This window comes from Pseudonaja textilis, chromosome 6 (genome assembly GCF_049901715.1).
Source record: "Pseudonaja textilis isolate UNSWEBS1 chromosome 6, rPseTex1.2, whole genome shotgun sequence".
In the NCBI taxonomy this organism is placed as follows: Eukaryota; Metazoa; Chordata; class Lepidosauria; order Squamata; family Elapidae; genus Pseudonaja; species Pseudonaja textilis.
Window position 1 is genome coordinate 19,432,925 of NC_141995.1, and position 27,814 is coordinate 19,460,738.

The 27,814-nt window shown below is 33.3% G+C and overlaps 1 protein-coding gene across 1 annotated transcript in view; it reads right to left on the reverse strand.

Moving 5' to 3' along the window:
* Nucleotides 1–27,814, reverse strand: part of COL25A1 (collagen type XXV alpha 1 chain) — a 269,830-nt gene that overhangs the window by 13,579 nt on the left and 228,437 nt on the right. The window contains exons 21-32 of the mRNA XM_087935959.1: nt 27,001–27,045; nt 23,132–23,176; nt 21,921–21,998; nt 19,761–19,784; nt 16,822–16,866; nt 13,453–13,497; nt 11,891–11,971; nt 9,289–9,351; nt 8,509–8,559; nt 7,411–7,437; nt 2,893–2,946; nt 1,881–1,934 (exon numbers count right to left, since the gene is read on the reverse strand). Coding sequence (XP_087792085.1) covers nt 1,881–1,934; nt 2,893–2,946; nt 7,411–7,437; nt 8,509–8,559; nt 9,289–9,351; nt 11,891–11,971; nt 13,453–13,497; nt 16,822–16,866; nt 19,761–19,784; nt 21,921–21,998; nt 23,132–23,176; nt 27,001–27,045 — 612 coding nt within the window. The remainder of the gene's footprint in view (nt 1–1,880; nt 1,935–2,892; nt 2,947–7,410; nt 7,438–8,508; nt 8,560–9,288; nt 9,352–11,890; nt 11,972–13,452; nt 13,498–16,821; nt 16,867–19,760; nt 19,785–21,920; nt 21,999–23,131; nt 23,177–27,000; nt 27,046–27,814) is intronic.

The following is a 27,814-nucleotide window of genomic DNA, read 5'->3' on the forward strand; positions in this document are numbered from 1 at the left end:
GCAGCACACTTCCTGCAATATCTATCTAGTTTTTTGGAGAATATGAACTGAGGGTGCTCATTATGAATATGATCACTTTTATACAGTCGTAGGATCTGTTAGGGTAGACATTTTCCAACTACCCTGAATTAAACAATAGTTAGTGGGAATAAATATTTATCTATAAGACACATGGAGAGATAAGAGGATGCTCAAAAGTTGGGAATTATCTTTCATGACTATTTTCAATAAATATTTTTACTGAAACATTTCTACTGAAATGGTCACCTGAATTTCTGAAAAAATTACTATGAAGTCACAAAGCAAGCTGGCAGAAGAACAAGGGTTTCCATTGTCATTGCAATGAAGTGTGGTTTGAAATCTGAGACCGATGTTTCCAGAGCACTGCCAGCAGACTTAATCTTAATCTAAATGGCTAAAATGCTTGGCAGCAGTTCCTCAGGTTTTCAGACAAGCTGTTTTGCCTCAACTGACTGCCTGCTTTACCAAGGCACTACGGCCATTCTACAGCTTAGTAAATTCCTCTGTAACACATAGTGATTCTCAGTAACTGATACAGAAGCCACTACTACCATGTTTGGGGTCTTTTTGAATAAACACACCACTTATCTGACAGACACTGTCAATGGATATGCACTTCTTTCACGCTCTTTTATTTGCAATGCTTTTTCTGATATTAAATAATGCTATTTATCTAAGGGAGATAGGTGGTTCAAAAATGTGATAGGGAGATAGGGAGGTAGATAGATAGATAGATGGATAGATTTGATGGAGGAATGGGTAAGAATAGTAAATTATTCTAATTTACTACTGTCTAAATAGATATATTTTTAAGAATAATGTGCTAAATACATTTATTAAAAAAAAAATCTAAACCCATAGTTTTTACATCTAAAAATTGCATGATTTTTGGCTTAGATGTTCTTTGTGTGGTTTGCCTGCTGTTTTTCTCTCCCTTTCATGTGTGTTTATACACAAATAGTTTCATTTGCAGTTTGAATAAATGATATCGTGCATGACACAAAGAAGAATTAAGTATATTTCAATCTTTAAAACTTCCCACAAAAATAAACAACATCAAATTCCAGTTACACATATAAATATATGATTCTTTAGTATTCAACCTATAGAAAAATATTTCTATGTCAAAATATTTATTCTAAAATTATACTGATATGGAGATGTCTCCTCATTTTATATATGTCTACATATAAACATATTTCTTATAAAATATACATCAAACAAAATTTAATATCTGCACATTATAAATACCTGCATGCTAGCAAAGTTTAATAATTGCTTCCAGTATATTGCAATATTCAAGGCAGTTACTTATATCAATCTTTCATGAGCAAAGATACTTTGCCTGAGACATTTAATGAAACAAGACAATAATGTAATTGTGTAACATTTAAAAAAACAATGAAAACAACTCTTATCAAATTTGCTTAAAATGCAAATTAAAACAGAACAGCATAACATGGTTTGCATAATTAAGACCTGATTGCTCTTTCCTCTGGAAAGATGTGTGAGGTTTTAAAAAAATAATCTAATATTTTATTGGCACAAATTCATACCGTTATAATTTGATGCCTAAGGACACCTTCACAAAATTATAAAAATGGCAGGAGCAATACAAAAGAGTTGATATTCAATATTGTTTTTTTCTTATTTTGTTCATGTCAAACCTACTTTATTATTTTTACAAAGTGCGCTGAAAAGATGAATCTGTTTAAACCTGAAATAAGCAGATAGTCTCATGAGCCATGATTTGCTATTTAAACTAATTGCATTTCTTTATGATGAAAAGTTATTAAATGTACCAAGATTTAATGAAGCATTTTAGAAATATTGCACTTCTGAAAAACCATATAACTTACAGGCAAACCATATGGTCCTCTGGGCCCAGGATCTCCTGAAACTCCTTTTTCACCCTAAAATATAATAATATCAATGTTGCTCATATATAGTAAAGAGATTTTATTATGCAATATGTTTCACTTATTTCTGTCCTTCACAAAATCTCCATGTTTGTGTTCAGAAGCCTTTGGCAGCTCAACAAGACATTTAAGGATTTCTTTGGAAGAATAAATTGTTGCATTTTAAGAGAACGTGATAAGTTATTAAAATTGTTTATACTTGTGATGAAGGGAAATCATTTATATATTTGTTTTCTTTTTTCTTTACAATATTCTGATTTTTGATTTCAGTTCTATATCTATTTTTCTTCTCTTCACCTATTTTTCTTTTTTCTAGTTAGTTTGTATTAGTTTCTTATTATTGTGGCTGTAATTTTTTAATAAAATTGCTGGTTAAAAAAAAGCCTTAGGTAATTCAAGCGGAGAGATGATAGGTCTATGCTCACTTCCTCTTATTCATCTCTAAAGGCAAAGCTGTCTTTTGTATGAATATAATAAAAACCTCAAGTATTTACATTATTCATGATGTTTTATTAGCATACTACGCTTTCTGATGAGGGAGCTCTTAGCACCAAAACGACAATAAAATTTTCTCAGTTGAAACAAAAAGAAAAAACTGTAGCCTTGAATTGTGCAGTAAATAAAACAGCTTCCTATTAACATATTTAAAGACAGTCTGGTGCTTTTGCATTTGTGTAAGAATTATAATATTAGTTAGAATGTAGATTTCGTAACCATTATCATCACCATGATAATCATCTTTGTATGTCTTCTTATGTTGTGAAAACCCAGTGCTTTTAGCTGGGTTATTGCTCGAAGTATTATGTAACCCTAAAGTATGGGAAAATTTAGTAATTAGATTAGGCATTTGGTGTGAATGCAACCACCAAATATTTCAATAAGTTATTTGAACAGAACACAAAAATATACACTATTATTAAGGTATATTTGCACATCTGAGACATGGACTCACTCTGTCTCCCTTTGGACCTGCAGGGCCATGAGGACCAGCGGGACCATCAATACCCTAGAAGAGTAATAAAACATGATCTGAAAAAGGTTGGGAATACCTAAATTAAGCTTTATATTAAATAAATCTATATAGAATCAAGCTTGATGTCAACAATTGAGAACATGGATTAGAACGATGGTTTAGCTGTTGAGATTCCAAATCTCTTGGTTCCTTTTGCAGACTCAGAAATCCCACTTGTGTTCCTTAAAGCTCTGTGGTACTTCTTTCTATCTCTTGAATGTTTACTTGCTTGTTCATATTTATAGTATGTAAGATTGAAAATGTAGAGGGATCTTTTTCTAGGAAGAGTTAAAAGGTTAAACAAAGGGAGATAACACAAAAAAATCCCATGCTAAATTCACAAAAAGACTCACAAAGATAGTTGCGACAGGTGACACACTGAAAAAGGACATTTTATATGGTCGACTAAATTGTTCTATCATTCTCTTGGAAAACTGAGTAATTTGTTTTAAAGAACTGTAGAGCTGTTATTTATAAATAAGGTGTTTATCCTGGGCATTTTCAATTTTAGAGGTTTCTCCCCCCCCCCGCCAAAACTCTAGGGAGAATACCAACTAATGGTGGGGGAGCCATAACAAACACCAAAACAAATAATAATTTTCCAACATGGGTTTTGTCTTTATTTAAACCAAGTTAGAGTGGCTGGATTAACATCAGTGAACAAATAGAAAGGTGGACTTCTTTAAATTGCGACTTCTACAATTTTATTGTAGCTTGATGTTATATCATGTCATTTGTTATGGACATGAGCATATGGGCTATCAATCTATAATCTGATATATATATAAGGTTATAATTTTAGTTGAATCCAACATTTCCCTCTGGGAAAAAATTAGGATATAATATTGCTAAGTAATCACTACCAAGGTTGCCAGCCTATCATTATCAAGAACTTCCCGCTAAATATCAATATATAAATAACCCAGTCAGTTTTATTGCAACAAAAGCAGGCAGTACTACATGGTAAATCAGCTGATGTGTCCACTGGGAAACAATTTGGGAGTGCAGAAGGACATAGGAACAGGAAGGACTCACCCGGGCTCCTGGCTTTCCATCTAAGCCAGATGCTCCCTGTATAGTTAAGCGGAAGCACAGATGACAGGGATAACACGAATGACAAGAACATTAGATTAGTAACTATGATGAAAAACAAGTACAATTTCTTTTTTTATACACAGATTACAAAGTGTAACAGGAATAAGTACCACACTACTGTATTAGATAAGTTATAAATATATAAACAACACAACAAGTTTATGATTTTACTAGAGGCTATATAATGGTAATCCTATTATCTAGTGGAATTGCTTAATGAGATCAGAATTAGTCCTTAGATGCATTAGTGCTACAAAGTTCACTTGCTATAACATTTGTTGATCTTTAATAAACACATCATTATTTAAAAGTTAGTAAAAGATACTCAAGCAAAACAAAGATATAAGTATATTTTCATAACCAGAACCAAAACCCTAAGAAAGCAGCAGTGCATCAAAAATTAAATATATGATCTCACAATAACGTATTTAAAACCATAAAATATTTTAAAATATTTGTTTTTTTACTGAATGACAAACTGTAAAAATCTCCTAGATAAACTATTTTAGTGCTTTGTCATAACGATCACTTGTGGTCATGATTAGTATAGGAAGAATATTAAAATTAGAGCTATTTTACCAATTATTTCAATAAGTTTAACCATCATGTCTGAAATATCTGTCAAATTTGCAACCCTTACTTTGGTATTGCTGAGAGTTATATGATCCCTGTGGATATTATACGAACAAGATCAATGCAGTGCTGTCACACACATACCAAAGTGAATTAAAGATGTCAGATAGCTTTATTTGGAAGACTTTATGTACATGGGAGCCCTTGAGAATTTTCACACTTTGATCAAGCAAAGTTGTGTATTATATTTCCATTAATTTTATCAGAAGAGAGTTAAGCTCTTGCTGAATTTCTACAATGGATTTAAAGGGCTTGACTTTGGATCAATGCCCCCTTTGAATAGATTTTCTCAGTTATTTTACTTTTCTATGTTTTTCCATTCAGGAAGTGAACTCTGCACTTGACTTATTTTGTTTGTCTTCAGAAAATCTTAACACTTCCAGAAAGCAAAATAGGGATTTTATTGAATTTCACTGACTACAAATAAATTAGTACTATACCAAGGAAAACAATTCCCAAAAATGTTAAATCATAGAACATATACTTCTACAAGCAAATGAAAAATAACTTTGTTATATAAACTTGTTAATTAGGATACTAACCATAATTGTCTCATAAAATATCTATTTTTTAATTACAGTCACTCTGCTTAAGCAAAAACCTACAGTTAGCATATGGACAATCCTTGTGTGGACAATGGTTAATATTTAAACAAAACATCACACAACATTTAAATAATGGCATGATTAATGGTAGAAAGTCATATTTTAATTAATGTTGCCAACTGACAAATAACAATGAAAAAGCAACAAATCCATATACTATGGGGTGATACAAGATTAGACTTGATTAAGAAAAAGACACCAGTTCAGCATGAGATGGCTTTATATTTGCTATTGAGTAAACCAGAGTTTTGGGTTGAAAGTAGAATGAAAAGCTTGTAATCTGCACTGAAATGGAAGTATTTTACTTACTGGGAGACCAAGGGGCCCTCTGTCACCCTTGTGACCTGGTTCACCCTTCAATCCTTTAAGACCATTTAACCCTGGTTCACCCTAAATATAAAAGCATAAATGCTATTTTGTGAAGATGCTGACAGGGATACTCAAGCTGGGACAGAAGAGAGCCAGTGAAGGATATGAATATAAATCTGGTTGTTTATCAAAATAGACCATCTCACTGCTTAGATCACAATTCTTATTTTTTTGTATGGCAATAGTCATGACTCCTATTAAAGTAGGTGTCATTAAACAATCTACATAAACTTACATGTTTGAATCATACATTTCAGAATGTTTCTGAATAATTTGGATACAGTTTTACTGTCATTTTGCTTATTGGCAAATGTATTCCAAGCCCATTCATAATTTTTCAGGCTTTCAACAAAATTAATGAAGCCAGAAAAATGTGAATGTGATTTAATCAATCAGAATTACAAAGTATTTTTTTCTACATTGCCTTAACTGGCTTTTTCTTCGGATAGCAAACTAAAATATGCATTATTTCATGAAAATATATTCCAAACCTTTAAGCGTGGCTATTATCAGTTAAACAGAGGAAGACTGTGGTACATTGGCTTATCCTTTCTAATGATCACAATATAATAGTTACCCCCAAAAGTAATTAAATGCTTATTGACAATCAAAGTTATTAAAATTTGAAGTTTCTGAAATTCTCTGATAAGGGAACTCTTTTGCTCTGAAAAAAATCTAGATACTGTATTTCTAATTGAATCAACATTTATAATTAAAAATAACCAGGATAATTACCAGTGAATTTTCCCAATTTACAAAGAATTGATATGTAGAAATAATTCATTACCTCTGCTAAATAGAATTTCATGACATTTCTAAAGAGGAACCATGTGTTTTTTTGTTTAATTTATAGCCTTTGACAATAGAATTTTATGGTTTCCAGATTCTTAAAAAGTAGCATAAAATTTATATTGATTTCCCTATATATATATTCTGTGCTATTAAAACTTCAAAAGCAAGAACTATTTGGAGATTCCTAGAAAGGTACACCTGATTTCATTAAGGAAGAAGAGAACTTAGAACCAATGTGGATAAACCATGGCATATTTAATTCTTTTTAAAATAAAATATTAGAATTTTAATATAAAGTTATAGTAATTACAAGGATGCATTATAAAAAAAGACTTTGAAATATGAAATAAATGCAAATAGCATTAAAGTTTATTAGGGTTTAAATTATTCTTTTTGGCTAAATATTGAACAATGTGTTTGCATGCACATTTAATTCCCATATATTATAAATAATATTTTGAACTGCAAGGGTGGATTTTTAAGTGGTATTGTTAGGAACATGGATTTTCAAATACAAAGATTGGCAAAATAATTCAAAAGAATATATTCAGTTAAGAGAAGAAATGAGCTTGATTAGAAGACTGAGACAACAGTGAAGAAGAAAATATATTTTTAAAAAACTTCTTAAGTACATCCTCTGTTTTCTGTAAGGTAGTTCCAAATGTCATAGTTTGAAATTATCACCAGGCAACTAAATATTAATACTGGCTGTCCATAATTAACATTATAGAAAGCTAATTTAGCTAAAATTGATATGGAACAGACACAGGAAATTGCCATAAATCCTTATATATGTTTTGACATGTTATTTTAAGCAGCTGCTTAAAGGTTTACGAATATTTTAAAAAGTTCACAGAAAAATGAGACAAGGACAAAATTTTAAGTGCATACCTCAACATGATTAATGAATATGACAGCATAACAAATTGGAAAAATGATTTTAGTTGTGGACTAAATTCTTTACCTTTGGTCCTGGGAGTCCATGAGGTCCCTAAAAATAAATAAAAAATAACAATTAAAGGATGCACTTCTATATTATTTCCATATATTTATATTAGAGGGGCTCTCTATGTGTGTATGCATATGGATGTGTTCATGTGTATAACTTATGAAGGGATGGCTGAGGAAAACTGCATTAAGTAATATATCTTAATTTATATATATATATATATATAAGTGAAATACCGCTCATGCATCATAACAAAATCTGGAGAACCATAAAGCCTACAAACTTGAAACTTGGCACCTATGTTCCTCTTGGCTTTGAGGTGCTCACTAAGAAAGGATTTTTCGAAATGACCATCAGAGCATTAGTATTTCCTATATTATTATTAACACCTCTGGTGCTAAGGAGTTCCACTCCCCCTCCCCACCTGAAAAGAAATCTGTTCCAAATGCAAAACACAAGCAGAGGAGAGGAGTTTCAGTTTCACAGCAGCAACCAGCAGAACAGTTGAGCTAAGCCACGCCCAGGTTCCTTGCTGTCTCCTTGCTCACAAAGCAAATACTCGTTCAGTTTCCATGTTTCAGTTTCTAAACAGCTCTCAACTCTCTCACACACTGACAGGACGCTAGCCAGATGAATACCAATGGATGCTGGTAGGCAGAGGCACAATTTCCCCCCTTATTTTCCTCCCCCAAAACTAAGCCCAATCACATAGTTTTGTAGCGAAGCATGGGTATAGAGCTACTTATTTAATAAAAGCCAAGCCAAGTCTAAAAAATTAAAAGCCTCTATCAATTTTCAGGTCCAAGATGTTTTCTAAAGATTTTGAAAATATGTGAAAAACAATTATTGGAAACAGAATCAATAGGATCTTGCTGCTTACATTTATATAATTAAAAGCATCTTTGCAAAATTACTTATTTCGTATATCTGCCTATATTACAATTCATTAAAAAATTTTATATCATTTCCCCTCACCCCAAAACTCTTGTACTAGGAACCCCTGCAATTCTAAGGTATTTGTTATGTGGTCATCTAGACTTTCAAGAACAGGAAGCACTGATGGATTGCTTTAATTCATGAATATACAATAGATAAATGGATAAAAATGCTTACCATTGGTCCTGGTGGACCATGTGGACCAGGGGAACCTGGAGGTCCTACAATCTGCGTGAAATATATGCATAAATAAGTTTATCATTTTTACAGATGGGTTCATTGATCTGCTGGGACCATGCAGTTAGCTGTAATTGGATGTGCTAGTGGTGCTACCCTTTGTTACAGCATGTTGTGGTTGCTTTTTAATTCACTTCTGTATCACCCTTCCTAAAGCCCAGTGCAGTTTGCAAATTAAAATGAAAATCATTAAGCAAAACTTATGCCCCTTGCACCACAATCAGAAAGCGAATTGCCCACGGTCATTAAGCAAGACTTCATGTGACCATGATTTCTCATTTTTACTTCACTTTTCTCTGACTTGGCTGTGAAACCCATAAATGGCTAATTGTGTTATTTTTATTGTTTTGATCTGATTAGTTTCATAGTTTTAATATGATATTATGTTGTTCTAATTTCTGATTGGGAGCTGCTTGGGGCTGGTTAAAAAACAGGTGGCTATTACTAATGGCTTAAATAAACAATTAATAAAAAATAAATCATATTGATTGTAGGATTATGCCACGGTTGTAAATGCCTGCTGGTTATGAAGCAGCCAAATCTCAATCACATGACAGAGGGGATGCTGCATTGATCATAAATGCAAAAATTGGCCCTTTCAGCATGGTCATAACTTCCAATGGTCACTAAACAGGGCAGTCATTATGCAATGACTACCTGTAGTTAGAAAACCAAAATATTATAGTTAAAGCAACACTTAAAGAATATAGGAAGACTCACAGAGGGACCTTGAGGACCTGGTAATCCAACATCTCCTTTTTCTCCTTTCATTCCATTGGATCCCTAAAAAATATTATGGAATTATCATACATACTGTCATCAGCTGATGAACTTTTCTGCAATAAAACATGACTTATCACGTTGCACCTTACTATTTAATTATAAGACATAATTTGTCTTATGCTTTTATCTAGCCTCATACTCCATGCAGATAAATTCAGTGCAAAGCCATTGAAAGATCATTAGGCTTCCTGAATCCGTGCTGGGTGATCTGACCTAGGCATCACAAAATGACGAAACAGACTCCTTGTTTCGACAAAACGCCTTTTTATTAGGCTAATGTGAATTCCTATCATTCACATCCAGCAAAGTCCCGACAAACAAGTCTTTCAAGGGTGACTTGCAGCCACAGACCTTATCAGGCTTGGAGAGTTGCCAGGCCTTGTATGCAATGCTGTACAAGGAAATACTTGGCAAGGAGTCTCTGGGAATCACAAACTTAGATAAGCAGATCTTCACACTGATTAAATGAATTAATTTGTCTCCTGCAAACACCACTCCCCTTTCATTCCTATTTAATCTATTTATTCCCTATGGGAGGGGCCATTCACCTGTGCCTTTACTCCCATGTTGACGTTTGTTCCTTAACTGTTCCCTTCTCCTGACAGCTCTGTGCGTGCGCACATCAGGAACAGGCTCCAGCTGTTCTTCTGCTCCACTGATCTCTGACTCTGAAGGCAGCTGATAACTGTTGGACAGCCCTGGTCCCATCTCTGCCTCCAACGCAGAGCACTCATCTGAGCCTTCCCCAGACTTCAGGACTGGCCCTCCCTAATCTCCTCACTGTCAGAATCTGCTGCCAGTTCCGCTGGCCAGCCACAAAACTGGGTACCAGCTCCAGTTATTTCAAGATGTTGGGCGCAACTCAAGTCATGTAATCAGAAACTTTTTTTAGGTGTCCCTACAGGATTTGAAGTGCTGAAAATTAGTTACAACTATCCTCAGAATGCCCAACTTTGAGTATGTCTATGTATTTGGCACATCTACAATTGTCAGATTTGTGATTAGTCTGGGCCTTATATTTTGATGTTAAAATAATTCTGATATTCAGAATATGCTGTTTAATGCAGGATCTTTGTCAACAAAGGCATCAGGTTGAGGAAATTATTCTATAATGACCAATGATGCCTGTCTAGAGCCTTAGACTAGATCCCTCCATACTCCCTGGAGATAGCAGGAACTGAGTGTGGAATTATTTGGATGCAATCCTTCTATTCTATTCTGCTATATTTTTGCAAGCCAACTTGTGGAAACTTGAAACACACATATTACATAGGAGAAGTTTAGTTACAAGAAAAATATCAGATATATTCAAATATTTTTTTTTGTTTGAGCTTGAATTGAGTTTAACATTGAACTGTAAGAGATGACCAAGCTGACCAAGGGAGGGGTCAAGCATGTCATTGTTTTGAATCCCTTCACAACCACAAGAGATATAAATCCATCCCAGCTTGAATTCTATTGACTCTTATCTACTGCCAGTTTATTTTCACCATTAGTAGTTCAGATTCTTGAAAGAGTGTTAGCATGCAATACATCAATTTGAACCTCATTCATTGCTGATTTCCTATGCTTGATATGAACTTTAAATTTATAAACTGTATCACCCTTGTGGGAGAAGTGCACTTGGGGAGAATAATAAGTGCCCCAGCAGTGTTTTCAGTTCTTTATCTCCTCAGTGGGATTCTATATACAGCTGCTTTCATTTTACATATACAGTAAGAGCCTAAAGATGCCTGATAATATGGAAATGTTTTCATAGGAATGCTATCTCCTGTAATGCAGGAGACCTGGTCAGGCTATTAATAATACACTATAAATTAGAAGGGAGAGAAAGAGGGAGGTAGGGGGAGGGAAGGAGGATGAGGAAGAGAGAAAGAGAGAGAGAGAGAGAGAGGGAGAGAGGGAGACAGAGAGAGAGAGAGACGAGATAGAAAGACAGAGAGAGAGAGAGACAGAGACAGGGAGACAGAGTCAGAGAGTCAGAGAATACTTTAAATATTCTGTTATACAGTACATACTGTTTTATCAGTTCATCTCCCACTAAGTTTGATTAACATATTTATTTGCAATTTTGCTAGTTAGCTTTGTCACATCTTGGAGTTAAAACACAATTAACTGGTTTACCATCAAAGTAGTTGATTTAAATGTTTCCAAAGGAAGATAAACCAACAATGATTATTTCTATACCTTCATGATTTTTATTTACACACATACAAGCACATGTAGGTTCAGTACATTTAAATGTTCAGTGCATTTACACTGACCATACACTTGGAATTCCTTCCACAAAAAATGGCTATTTCTTCTCTTCTTTCAAAGCTTCCCTCAAAGCTGTCATTTTTTTGGTTCCACTAATCTGAAATTAATTAAAACTACTACTCTTTTGTCCCTGTCTTCCATTGTTGCCCTTCCTTTATGTAAATCTTTTTCAATAGTATCAAGTAACATGTTCTGAAGTATGAATGATTGTCTTTGAGAAAAAGATACTGAAGAAGTAGTGAGAAATGAGGCAATCAAATATAATTTTAAACAAACTTACTGGCAAACCTGGTAGTCCAATACCTCCTTTTTCTCCTGGTATTCCAGGGTCACCCAGATCACCCTTTGATCCTTTGGGCCCCTGAAATGGCATATTTATGACAATGAACTAACAATGTACACATTAAACTAACAATGTGCATCAATTTGAGCTGTATTAACTTCAGAAATAGAAAGTGTAATTACATTAATATCTAGTAGTATTTTTTATTCTTCAAAGATAGGGAAAATGTTCTGCAGCAAAATATTTCCTTCTTCCTCTCTCCTCCCTCCCTCTCTTCTTTTATATTATACTATATTAGAGACAAACAGCCTACTCTCTAATAAACAATTTGGTTTCAGAAAAAAACTATCCTGTAATCTGCAACTCTTACACTGCAAAAACATATGGACTATATAGCTCGATCAGGGCAAAGCAATAGATGCAATCTACATAGACTTCTGTAAAGCCTTTGATTCAGTGGTACTGTAGTGGTACATTTCAGTGGTATCACTACAGTAGATCTCTGTGATCATATTAAGAGTAACTGCATTCTCTTCGCTGATGATGTAAAGCTATTCAACACCACAGATAATACTGCTACCCTTCAAAAAGACCTCAACTATGTATCAGAATGGTCAAACAAATGGCAACTTCAAATCTCAACAAATAAATGCTCTGTCTTACATATTGGCAAAATAAATCAGAAAATAAAATACAAGCTGAATAGTCAAGACCTTGTTGATGATCCAAACTCTGTCAAGGACCTTGGAGTACTCATCTCTAATGATCTAAGTGCTAGAGCCCACTGTAACTACATAGCCAAAAAGGCATTAAGAATTGTTAACCTAATCCGACATAGCTTTTTCTCTGGTAATATCACACTACTAACTAGAGCATACAAAACATTTGCTAGACCAATACTTGAATGCAGCTCATCAGTCTGGAACCCACATTACGTATCTGATATTAACACAGTTGAGAAAGTCCAGAAATATTTCACAAGAAAAGTTCTCCACTCCTCTACTCATTGCAGAATACCTTATGCCACCAGACTTGAAATTCTAGACCTAGAAAACCTAGAACTACGCCGCCTTCAGTCCAATCTAAGTATAGTATATAAAATCATACATTGCAATGTCCTACCTGTCAATGAATACTTCAGCTTCAACCATAACAATACAAGAGCATACAATAGATACAAACTCAAGGTAAACCATACCAAACTTGATTGCAGGAAATACGACTTCAGCAACAGAGTGGTCAATGTCTGGGATACTCTACCTGTCTCTGTGGTTTCTTCCCCAAACCCCAAAAACTTTAACCTTTAGACTGTCTACTATTGACCTCACCCCTTTCTTAAGAGGTCTGTAGGGGGCGTGTATAAGCGCCCCAACGTGTCTACCGTCCCTGTCCTATTGTTTCTTTTTATTTTTCCTATATGTATCCATTTCATGTATTCATAACTATGTTTATACTTATACCAGTTGTCTTAAATAAATAAATAAATATTCAATTTTTAGTGAACCAATATTATATCATATTCCTTTATCAATAGTAATATCATAAAAATGTTCAAGTACCTGCTCTCCATCAGCACCAGGTAATCCTGGTGATCCAGATTCACCCTGCAAAATAAAATCCAACTCCAACTTAATTCCACGGTGGTAATTATATCTGGATTATAATGTAGTTTAATACTAAATAAATAAGTTTGCTTGATCAATGTGCTTTCTCCTTCTTGCTTCTTCCTACAAGGAAGAAATCAGAGGCACCTACTTCAATTTTTTTTTGAAAATTTTATTTGGGTTTTCACAAAAACAAAATACAAATAAAACATCTTTTTTTGGAAATAGCATGGTCCCAGGTTATCACTTCTTCATAGAGACACAAACTCAATTTCATGCTCATTTTTATGTTCTATTCCATATCTTATTACTGTTTTATATTTTCTACATAGGTTTTCCCCTCTTTTAATTTTCTCAACTTTATTTTAATTATCTCATCTCAATTCAAATCATTATATTTATACTTTTGTCTGTCCTGTTGCAATTTCATATTATTTTTTCTTATTAAACAAATTTCCCCTTGTAGTTACTAATTGGAGTATGCCACCTTTATATCTTTTAATTTTATCCATTCAAACTCTTATTCAAGCTTCAATGTATACCCTTTAAGATTATAGCATTCAATGTAATACATAACTTCCAATCGAATTCTGCTTGGTACATTCTTAAAATACACATTATATTCTTAAAAAGAAAAGATTATATATATATGTGTGTGTGTGTGTGTAAATAAATCACACATTCCATTCCAATTCAATTCTATCATTAATATTCATTAAAATCTTAACATCTTTAACATTTCTTTTCAATTAAATATCATACTTCCTTGGGAACACATAAACTTTCTACAATTAATCCTTTTTTCCCCATATTTCTCACTTACATTTTTATAAATCATTAATAATAATTAAAATGTTCCCATCCTTTCCTAATTTAATTATCTCATTCACTTTAATGCATTTATTTATTAACAAACATTCCACTACATTACAGTGAATATTTTATCCATCATTTTAGTCATATTTTCTAAAATTATTTATATTTGTAATATAACAATGCTATCTTATGTACCTTTGCAGAATCCCTTTTACAATTAAATTTTCACCCATTATTTCTAAACAGGCTTATGGTTTCAATCCTTATATCTTTTCCCTGTTTCTCTATATCTTGTTTCTGTCTTTTACAACTTCTTTTCCTTACCTCTTCTTCTCCCTCCCCTTTTTACCCCTCGTCTCTCTACTTCTAATTCTGTAATCCCCTCTTCTGTTGCTTTCTAATATTATACTTATCTTTCAAACTCTTCCTCTTTTGGGTTGTTTTTTCTAGTCTTAAACCTTTCACTCTCTTTCCCCCCTTTCCTTCCCCCCCCCACTTAAAATTATTTGATCATTAAAGATGGCTTCATCTTTGTCCCGATCTTCTTGTTCTGCAAGCGTTTCTTGTTGTTTCTCATAGTTCCAGATCTCCATTTCTAAGAACTGAAATACAAAGCCAAAAGAACCTCTTCCTTCTTGTGCATCTTCTTTCCAGTTTTTAAGTTCCATTTTCAGTTCTTCTAAGATTGATGCCATTTTAAACACTTTTAAACAACCAACCGATTAGTTTTAGTCATTTATATGCAAAAACCAAAAATCACCAAGTAATCCAAATAACCCAAGGCTGTTTCTTCTTGCTTCTTTTTTCACTTTCTCTTCCTGGGGTTCTATTATTTTGTTGCAAGTTTCAGTTAGGATGTATCTTTGGGGAATCTTGTTAAAGTTTCACTGTAAGTTCCTTTTAGTTACAGTTCCATTCCTTAGTTCCAGGCAGTCTCCTCTGTTTTTCCAGATCCTACCCTTTTATTCTTTTTTTTTTCTCCTTTTCTGCTTTTAAAAACTTTTAAATATCCAGAAATCTTTATTATCCCTTTGACTTTTATTTTCAGCTTAAATGCCTATTAATGTCAAAGTGGATTTTTTTTTTCAATTTCTTGCTCAAGTCTCTTAGCTGTCAGTATATAAAAGGGAAGAAAAAAAAACCCTAATCCTTTCCCCTTTTTCTTTCCTTCGCTGCTTCAAAATCTTCTTGGGAACAATGGTATTTAGTTTAAATTCCAGGGTACCTTATGTTTTTGCTTTTTCAGTTTAACCCAGTCGACCAAAACTTTCTCTTCTTATCTTCCTCCTACACATTCTTTTCCAGTTCAGTTCTTCTTTGAGGTGGCCGTTTCTGATCACTGCTGCAACCGCCTTCGGGAAAGGGAGTAATGGCCAGCTGGGGAAGAGAGATGTGGTTCTCCTTGACCCTGCTGTCAGTCTCCCCACTCTTCACCACCTCTACGGGATGGCTTAGCCCTGAAACCAGCTGGCTCGGGGCGCTCCGGCGGCGAGCACAGATCGAAACCACGCACGATCACGGATTTCGGTCTGTTGCCGAAGAGACTCAAACCGGAAGCCTGGCACCTACATCAATTTTTGAACCAATCAATATTTGCCATTTAGTTTGATCTAGAAATTCTGATTCACTTCCAAAATATGTTTTCTTGAAACAAACAACAACAACAACAATAATCAGTTGTCAATAACAAAGACAAACAAGTCTGGGAAGTGGATATGACAGCAGAATAGAAGAGAAAGAACTGGAGAAAATAACAAAATACAAAGTCCTACAAATAGAAATAGAATGACTATAGAGAAAGGCAAGCAAGGGTAGTACCAATAGTAATAGGTGCCTTGGGTGCAGTCCCAAGCCAACTGGAACACCACTTGAACACCATCGGCATTGAAAAATTTGCCATCAATCAATTGCAGAAAGCGGCTTTACTTGGAACTGCTTCTATCCTGCAACAATATCTGTAACGCCATCAAACATCCAGATTTGCCTATCCCAGGTCCTTGGTAAGGACTTGAGAGGTAGACAAAAATGCCAAACCCAGTCTGAACATCTGGCTGACCATGTGAATCATCATCATCATCATCATCATCACTGGTGACTCCTGGTCTGGTTCAACAAAGTTTCTCTCTCTAATGCTTCACAAAAGCCAGGAATAAATGGATAGATCTATATTCTTTGGGACACCAAGAAATTCTTCCATAAATAGTATTCCCATGCATAATTGACTGAAGAATCTTGCTTTACAAATGCTTGGTATTTAAAATTATTTCAAATCACTTCAATAATAATATAAGAAAATTAAATTACCATTCTGTTAAATTTGTTGAACAAACTTAGCAGGTATGCAATAATTTGTTATTGTTGAATTAAATATTTTTTATTTGAATCATCTTAGTGTCTTGTAAGATCTTCAAAGCACACAGTAGTACAGACTTCACATGTCATTATTAATTATACCAAATACATACTGCTTTGTACTGATAATTACACAAATACAGTTGATATGCTCACCTTTGATCCTTGCAATCCTTGGGGTCCAGGTGGGCCTGGAGGACCCTAAATATAAAATTAATTCACTATTGCAGTATTCACATATATTCATCAAACTTGTTTCTGAAACATATTCTGTTATGCAAAATAAGCATCACAACAAGAAAACTGCATTAAAAACAGTCAAGGACTAACAACATCAATGACAATTGATGACCATATACAAATAGACAGACAAAATGTGTGCAATTAAATATCAGAATGACATTATTAAACAGCAGTGATGAAATCTGACCCTAACAAACTAAACACTTTTGGTAGACAAGACATGCAATCTGATTGTAGTATAGCAGACAATTTACTTGATCCCTAGATAGGTATGGCCATTTAAAAGGCTGCCTATTCCCAGTTAAAGACAAGCCATCCTGTAATATATACTACTTAACATAATGCCTGCAGGAAGAATTAATTAGAATTAATTTTCAAGGCTTCTAGGATTTTATTTTTATGTTCCTTTTTGCAGGAGAATAGGAAAATCTGACTGTTAGCATGATTTTTTTAAAAAAAGTACATTAATTTTCATTTACAACCTTGCCAAAGAGATCAAGACAAGGTAAGGATCGGGTTAAATCTGATATGGTTTATACTATGGTATCTAAGAATTATTAAGAATGTATCAATTCTATGGATTAAATAAGCAGCTGACATGATCAAAGGACACACAAAAAATAGTGGGGTTAGGATATGTATGACAAATCATGCCTGGCTCAGATTAAAACAGCCTTTCTCAACTTTTTGCCCTGGAGGAACCTTTGAAATAATATTCAGGTTTCAGATTACCCCTGAATAAAAACCACCAAAAATATGAAACCTATACAATGCTTTACAACATGTACAACACTAGCAAAGCAACAGCCCAGCAGCTGAATCCCGGCACATAAAAATTCCAGTAACTATGAGCACTAGAATTACATGGCATGCAATGTTAAAAAAATATTTATCTTTTTTTCAATCATGATCTCTTGCAGACCTTTGGTGGAGCTTAGGGACTCATGGAATCCCAGTTGAGAAGACTATAATCTCATTTCAGAAATGACTGACTCCCTAGTACCAGAAAATTATCCAGAAAGTACTGGGAGAGGAAAACTACAAGACTATTGCCCTCCTCTCTGCATACTTCTAATTAATAAACTTGTGTAACTGTAAATCTTGTAAATAAGTCTTGGATAAAACAAATCTGCATGGAGTTCCATTAGAAAAAGTTTGGTTATTTGACTGCCTTATAGTAGGATAAAATATGGTCTGGTTGGTAATTAGTGGTCATTATTGGTTTCCAGGGTATAACTGAAAAACAAATTGCCCACTCTTTATAGACTTTTAATAGGATCTACTCAAAGGGGTCATCCTTAAAATTTATTTTATTTATGTTTTTATCTTTAAAAAGTCATACACCTCAATTTCCTCCAAGAGCTGGAATGAGTGGCATCACCAGGGAGCTAAACTCCTAAAAATAGAAAGGACAAGACAAAGATCTAGCTTGGGTTTTTTTTTTTTTAATGCAAACCTGATTGCAACAATTAGAGATATTTGGGGTAAAGTTGGGGCATGCAGGCTTTGATGCTGTCAATCTTTGCTCTACATGATTTTAGTCAGAGATCTTCTCTACTCTGCTATGCGATAAGCACTAGAGACTAGAAGAATAAGAATTGCCTTTGAGACCTTAAGCCCCACAATTTAATGTAAGTCTACAGTAAATCAATAATACAAGCTGTCATTTAGGTTCCTTTTTTTTCCTTTCAATACTAATTAGCATTTCATGCGGAGTGCTATACAACAATGAAATAATAAAAATCTATTTATATAAAAACTTTGATCTATAATAAATAAAATAAAGCAAAAGTTTCATTGAAATACTACTAATACCTAATTATCTTACATGAATTATAAAAGCCATAACCCATTAAAATATTATCATTATCATAATAATAACAATAACCTGCATTTATTTTGTACAACTCTAGGTGTTGTAGATAATACTCCCACTTTCTCTTTCATTACAAGTCTTTAAGGGGAGTTAGGCTGAAAGAATCCAGAAGTCACCCAGACTTCATACCTAAGGATGACTAGAATTCATGATTTCCCAGTTTTCTAGTTCAGCACCTTAGTCAGTATACTAAACTGGCTTTTTTATTTCCTGGAAATATCATTGTTTATCTAGATTTGGCTGACTTTAATATCAACTCATTTTACCTGATAGTTAATGAAAGTAGAGGTGAAGAAGGCCGATAGAAAAGTATAAAAATAGAGGGTCAGCGATGTTTTCAATTACTTAGTTGCAATTTCAGTTAATATTATTTTACACATTTTTAAATAATACAAATATTCCCTTTTAGTCATTATTTGATTTTGAATAGAAAAGGAATATTTTTAATGGACAGTGGTTGCATTGAAATTTCTAGTGACTCTGTTCAAAAATTACTTATTATGGCAATTAAATTCATATCAGTTGCACTGAATGAAAAAAATACCATTTTGAAGCAAACATGTGCTGTATCTTCTAACACAACCAATATGATTAAAAATAATTAAGAAAAGTAAGTTATAGGAAAAACCAACCCCCTTTTAAGTTATTGCATTTTAAAATTTCCACTGAAAATTACACCAATGGCTGGTTTAAATAAACATGTTTAAAAAGATCTTAGGATGCTAATGAAAGCTTGAATCCCTACTTTTTTGCTGAAATGGCCATACTGCAGCTATTAATTGCCATAAGTAGTAAAACTAGAGTCCTAACTTTCCACAATGCATCCACCGATGTACCTGATTTAGAAAGTAGAAGTGGTGATAATGCAAAGTTAATATCTGATGGACAAAGACACATTTATAAATCAGAATAAATGTAAACATGCAACACCACACAAGAAAACAGCTACAAAACACTGTCATGCAGTAGGAATTACCGTGACAGTTAAGGTGGTAATCCTCTGTTGGCAAAATATATTAGCAGAAAATAATGTTACCAGATGTTCAGTTTGAAACAGAATACTTTGCTTGTTTAAGAACAGATTTCACAGAATTTAGGAAAGTTTGAGACAAGCATCTAACTAGCTCCCCAAAAATAAAAAATTGTCTACGTACCATTTTACATCTTTACATCTAAGTATCTATATGTAACAATCCATCTACTTATTGAGTATTTACTATTAATTACTTCGTTTGCTTTCAAAAAGAAACAGTACTGTCAATTTCCTATTATAATTATTTTAAGATTAATTTTTGTAAACTCACAAATAATGGTCTTGAACGAATGTATATGCATCTGTGGAATTATAAATCATTAGGTGACTATAATTATTTATATTTAATGATGTGTGACTTAAACTTGATGAAATTAATTTATATGAATAAACTGTACAGTACTGAAATATATAAAATAATAATCATCTCAATAGAGCAAGATCAAATAAAATACAAATAAATAAAAGAATTATGAACAAAATTTAACTAAAAAGAAATATTTCTTTATATTTGACCACAACATATGTTTTTCGAATAAAAGAACTTGTGTGACTTCCAAAAGATGTGCAGAACTGGTTTTAGTATTTAGGAAAAAGTATTTTAAATTTACTTTAAATTTAAAGTGGATTAAATGCTTAGATTTAATAATTTATAACTTTGTCTAAACAATTAATATAAATAAAAAGTTATCTCCCTTATATAGATGGCGTACATGAATTCCCTATATTTTGGATGAAAATCCTATTTATAGTTATATATTTGATCACCAATAGAAGCATTTATTTTTAGGTTCTTTGAAAAAATCCTTGAAAAGGGATAAGGATGAATCTTATATTGGCAAAAAATAACTCAGTTTGCAAACATATGTCTCTATAATGAGACAGTTTTCTGAGTAGATAGATACATGACTAAATTGTAAGAATCATTGTTATTTCATATCCACAATCCCTCAAGTGATACCTAGATTAAAGAACTTAATTTCATGAAGAATCTTTGATTATTCTGAGGGACTAGAAACTGGACTGGACATTTATACAGTATATGGAGTATTCTAATCATTTCTCATATTTAGCATATGTGTTTTCTACAAATATTACACTTTAGCTAGTTCTTAAGTCTTCATATAACCTAAACAACAAGTGTTATGAGTTAAATTCCAGCAATATAGTGGCTATATGGCTATATCGTGATTTCAGTTACGTCAAATTGACTTTAAAAAAGAAGACAACTTTGGACATAATAATTAATAGCAATATCTTTTCAGAAAACATTTACAAGAAATCTAATTTACACAAGACAATCCTGTCCATTACCTAATTATGGGTAAAAGTAACAATAAGCAGCCAGAATAAAATTATTTACAACTAATTGTCCCAGGTAGCTCTTTGTCCTATATTAAAATAACTTCATTTGAAATATACATTTTTGTGAAATATTTTGGTTTATTTTTTCAACTTCCCAGTCTAGTTTATAACCCTAGAATTTCTTGGTTTTTTGCCATCTAAATACTAACCAAATCTGACCCAAACCTAGCTTCTCCCAAACGAATATATGGTTAATTAGCTACTGCTCCCTGTTACGGCATTTTGAATTAACTCAGTGCAAATATTTAATATTGAAATATATTCTAGCATCTTATTAACCATAAATTGCAAGCAAAGATCTGAAGATCAAAAGCAATCTTTTACCTAATGCTATTATGGAAGAATGCCAACTCTGATTATCTGTTATCTGTTAATTAAGATTCCAGACCAGGCTTCCCCAATTTGGTACCTTCCTAAAAACTGGAACTAGAACTCCCAGCCAATAGAACTAAAAGCAATGCTACCTAGAAAATGTAAATGTTGATGTACATTCCGAGGAACAACAAATTAGGGATAATTTGTTCCAGATAATCATTGCACATGGTATTTTCTAAAAATAAATGAAACTGTCTTTTACCCATTAAATCACACTATTTTACAATTAACTTATTTCCAAGTTCTGTTATGGTGGAATGAAAACAGGGATCATATACATGTAAAGTTTATGCTTTATTACTCAGTTATACTGATACTATATGAACAACAGCACCTTATATTTATTGTGTATTGATCACAAACCTGTAATGCTTCATGGATATTTCCATTGAAGTCAATGATTTCTGTGGCACCTTGGTCACCTTTTTCTCCAGGTGGACCCTATAAAAAAACACTGGAAATGTACCAACGTGTCATATTTGTCACAAGCCCCACATGACAAATTGTATCGATGAATGCAGTAAAAACAATTTCATTTTCCCAGGCTCATTTTGCAAGAATAACTAATTACAGTAACTTCGCTCCACTGGTATATGTCAACATTAATATATTCTTAATTCCACTATTTCTTAATTTAGAATTAAGGAGAGGCTCACAGAGATTGGGGAAAATTTTCTTTCTCCCAGCAGAGATTGGGTCTTTGCACAATGTGTTCAAACTGTTTTTTGACAACTGATTTCATTTTTGTCTATCCAAAAGAGTAGACATCAACTACTTCAATGTCTTTATTGCCAGCTTTAAATATGGTTGCTGTACTTGTTGTCATTAACTTAGTCTGATGTATATTTACAATGAGTTCCTTGTCATTGGTATAATATACTTTTAATGAATTCTTGAGAAATCTATAATGCTGGGAAAGATGAAAAGAGAGAAAAAGAGAATCACCAGCAACAAAGTGGATTGTTTCAACTGCTGTGTATTTTCACAGCTATAGTGTCATCAGCAAAACACAGAATATTGATATTTTTTGGACTATTAACACTTGTTAAACCTAATCCCATTCACGTCAATATTACCTTTTCCAAACTGTAGAATACAACTCAAGTTATATCTATTCACCATTTCTTTTTTCTTGTTTTTTGAGAGAAAAATCTCCAATCCATTTTATAGTCTGTGAGTATGCATATGCGACTTAGTTTCATATATCAGTTATTTAACGCACAAAGTTGTAGATGTGTAAATTGTAGTAGGTGCTATGTTTGAAAACATACACTAAATCATTTAGAGTCAGACATTCATTTAATAAATTATTAATAATAGTACACAACTTGTGAGAATCGGTATATCTATGTGCTATATGTTAATGAATGATTTATGTGTTGGTTGAAAAGCATTGTATAAAGCAAAGTATAATGACTGAGCAATTCTGGGAGTTGAAATCCACACATCTACTAACATTGAGATACACTGATATAGATTATATAATCAGACTTAAAAATATTGATTGAATCCCTTTGCCTCAGGAGAGCCATTTTGTATATTATCAATTAAATAACATATTTCAACTCACTTACCCTTGGTCCCATTGCTCCCAAATCACCATTATTTCCTGGATCACCCTAGCAGGGGGGGAAAGAATAAACATCAATATTTTAAGTTTGCTGTTCCAGTAGAAAACTAAAGTCACCAAAACCTTCCAATTCTTCCACAGAATTTTGAAGTGGATGCCAAAATTATCTTCATTCTTTACAAGATGAAAGCATTGAGAAAAGACCAGGAATGAGTCCATGCAACAGCCTAATCAATGAAGAATGCAAAGTAATAATGTAGTAAATGCTTTGCTCCAGGGAATAACCAAAAGGCCTCTCACTTCCTCACTCCTTCTAAACAAAACAGGGGAATAGCCTCTCCTGTTTTCAATAAATTTTGAACACATTTGATCACTATGCAATAATTACAAGAGATTGGTATGAGGAGATGGCATTTTTCTTACATATAAATTCTCAATAAAGCTCTGAAGATGGCATGGCTGTAATATTGTGGTAGCTGTTTTCCTCAAGAGCTCCAATGATGGCTGCAGAGCAGATATTTTATAACTGGGGATGAATGGGAGAGAAAGAAATAGCTTTTTTAGGCTAGGGCACATGGCAAGGAGGATGCTGCTTTTGTAATAGTAGGTAAAAATCAAACTTGTTTATCAAACGGGGACTATGAATTAATTATAATTATTCTAATCTTCCTATGGAGAAAAAGATAACATGGAATGAAAGAACTGGTTGAGAAAAATCTGCTGGAAAAATCAGCAACATGATCCTAACAGGGACAAATGTAAAGTTCTGCACTTGAATAGGAATAACCAAAGGCTTGACTAGATGGACTTGTTGTGCAGTAACTGCAATACTTGCAAGTATAGCAGTACTTGCCAAAAGGATCCAGGTGCCTTACAGTATCCAAGATGAACAGGAACCAACAATGTGGTAATGCAACAGAAGAGAAAGCAAATTCAATTATAGATGCATCAAGAACGAATTGTGTTTAAGATCTAGAAAATGGTGTATTCTATTCTTCTCAATTCTGCATTGGTCAAGCCATAACCATAATATTGCAAACTGCTCTGAGCAACACAGTTTGAGAATCAAGACAGAAGGAATATTCACTGGGAAGTTAGCTGGCAAGCACAGGGATAAGTAGGTGATTGTGTTCATTGGGACATACTAGAAATAATTTTATTCCCAGCAGCAGGTAAGGAAATCATTTTCCCCACCTTTGAGGTGAGGAGCAAATACATAAAGAGCTCTTCAAGCCAAATTATATGTTAATGTTTTAAACAAATAATAATACAACAAATTAATTAATAAAGTATAATAGCAAAAATATTTCAGTATTTTGCATTTGCACAGACACTCCTATCTGTAAAGGAACTGACTTCAATAGACATAAAAGATGAAGAAATAAATTACCCTGCTATAGGATGCAATGCAAATATATATATATGAAAGAGTACTGTAATGTGTCCAAAGCTTCTCATTTCTTAAGTTCTTGTCCAACACAAATGTTAATCAAAAATGATTGGGCTGGGCAGACCATAATCTTATACACTTTGGAATTTCTTCTTATACTTTACTTGGAATTTACAGCCAAAATGTTCACGTCAAGTTTCTTCAGTCAGAATAAAGCAAGAGTCAAGGCTCCATAAAAGGAAATCTAAACTACTTCCAAGAGAACAATGATGCTCATAATCATATGGGGAAAATTTTATTTCTGCTGAAAGTTTTTCTTAACTGTGTTATTAAACAATGGTTGTATTTCAGAATAAAAAAAATCCTGACTTGTATAGGTATAAATTACATTTAAAAGATTCTCAACTACATTGGAAAGAAGGGTCATATTAATTGTGAAAATCAGATTTAAGTCTCTCCTTCAATCAAAATAAATTACTTGATTTGTCTCAAGAAGAAAATTGGCATAGACAAAATAGTTCATACAATGTATGCTTAAAATACTGTAACACAAAGCAAGCAAGCAAGCAAGCAAGGAAGGAAAGGTATAGAGAAGAGCAACAAAGATGATAAGAGAGCTGGAGGCTAAACCATACAAGCTATAATTGTAGGAACTAGGTATGTCTAGTCTAATGAAGACAAAAGGTAAAGGTAAAGATTTGCCCTGTCCAGTTGTGTTCAACTCTAGGGGGTGGTACTCATCTCCCTTTCTTAGCCAGGGGAGCCAGTGTTGTCTGAAGACACATCCATGGTCATGTGGCCAGCATAATTATACGTGGAGGTGCACAGAATATTACCTTCCCACCAAAGTAGTATCTATTTATCTACTTGCATTTGTATGCTTTTGAATTACAGGAGGTTAGTAGGAGGTGGGGCAAATAACAGGCGCTCATTCCATCATTTGATTCGGAGTCTTTAATTCCTGAGCCATCACACATCCTTAAGAAAGACAAGAATGACATTATAGCTGTCTTCTAGTATTTGAGGGGCTCTTACAGAAAAGAGGAGACCAACCTATTCTCCAAAGCACTTGAGGGCAGGACAAGAAGCCACTGGTGGAAGATCATTAAAGAGAAACCCAACCTGAAACTGAGGAGAAATTTCCTGACAGAATAATTAATCAGTGGAATGGCTTGCCTCCAGAAGTTGTGTGTGTTTCATCATTGGAAGTTTTCAAGAAGAGATCGGACAACATTTGTACTTCTGTTTGATCAGGGAGTTGTAGAAAAAGACCTCTAAAGCCCTTCCAACCCTGTCATTTTATGTTAATCTATGTTCTAAAACTCTTTAACAATAAACATTGCTTATACTCATAACAATTAAAAGGTCAGAAGTGTTAAAAGTTAGGATTAGACTTAATGAATATCTCAAAGCATTTCCTCCAGTTTGGAGCTTCCCACATATCTACAATACTTAGAATTCACAACCAACTGTAGTCTGGACTGTTGTCTAAAAATTAAAATTCCACATATCCAGAAGACATCAGAAGGCAAATTGAAAAAAAAGAAGTTCTTTGTATACTTTCCTGTCAAGAAAGTTGCAACCATCAGTTTGAAAGTGCAAGGCCAATTCAGAAAATTGTTCATTATGTAACATATAATAACTCTATAGTCACCAGGTTCTGATGTGATATACAAATTTCCAGAAAAAAATTGAATTTCCATGTTTATGATGATAATTGACTTTTTCAATGCATTATCTATGGAGATAAATTCAAAGATTACCTCAAACTTTTACTAATTTACCAGATATATAATTGTTAAATAAGGATTTTGCATCTCTTTTAGAAAAATGCCAACAGCCAGTTATTTCCAAGCACAATGGAAACCTGGAGATTTCTTCCCAAGTTTGAAATTCAAATAATCAGAGAAAGCTGCCCTTTATCTAATGGTACCAGAAGCATCTTTTTTGGGGGGGAACAGAACCCTGGCTTCCTGAAAAAAATTGCCTTCAGAATTATCAGAAATTGCCTTGGGTCAAAAATGATTAAATTAAATTCCATACTTCTAAAATTTTCATTTTTCATTCAGAGCATGCTCTGCCTATAACTGCTAGTCTTAATGTCTAATGTCAAATAGTATGTAATGTCTTATTTAATTTTAGTGTGAACCTAAATACTGCACTAAAATGTGGTACTAATCAACGAATTGGGGAAAAAAGAGTGGACCTTATATAGCAAAGAACTCAGAAAGAACTGAAAGGGGGGTTAACTGGGGAATAAAAACTACATACACTTATATATACAGTTACTGAAAATAATTTTATTACTTTTTAAATTGATAGTCTTTGAACACTCTACCAAAATAAAAGATAATGACATGTACTTACCGTACATAACACCCCATCCACATATAGAATTCATACATGCAAAAATGGCAGTAAACAAATAACTGTGTTGGTTTAGTGTATTTAACCAATAAAACCAGATGTTGCTAATAACTGACCTTTGACCCTTTAGGGCCTCTAGTTCCAGATTCACCTGACCTCCCCTGTGTATTGGAATACATACAAAATGAAGTCGAGACAGAAAAAGTAAAAAGAGAAATATGAAGAATTAGTTTTGTCCATAGGAAGTAAATATGTAGTGGAAACTAAGCATATTAAAACAGTTGCTATTATAAAGTTATACTATAGACACAAATGTATATATAAGAAAGTTAAGTAATCATGCATGTTATGATGATTTAACACAAGAGGATTAGTAGAAGAAAATCTAGAAATGTTTTGTACATGTTCCAGGAAATATTATTTCCCCAATTCCCTGAAAAACATCCTATGACTTCTAAATGAAAATGTAAGATATACAATTTGTAAGCTGAAAATATTTGTTTGATTCAATCATTTTCTTTTCTATAGTGCCTTAGAAATGAGAATTCACCTCTGGCAAGAGTTAAGGGCTCTTTTCCATCACTAAATTATGTTCTTTTAAAAAGTGACCTTCTTCCAGATCATGCAAAAGATTAATAAAAATATCAATAGAATTTCTGAATGTACTGGAATCAAGAAGCTTATATACACAGTTGTGCACAATTATAGAAACAAATGTCACAAATAATAGAAATCAAATAAAAAGACAACGTGAAGTATTTCGTAAAATGTTTAGCTATGCTGTATGAAATCATATTTGTTAAGTCTCCATTTTCTGTTCCTATTCCTTTTAAAATTAAAATAGTCCCACAATCTGATTTTCTTGTTAAAACGCTGGGAAGAATTCATTGAAGCACACAGAATTTGACACCTAGTCAAAAGCTTTTGGCT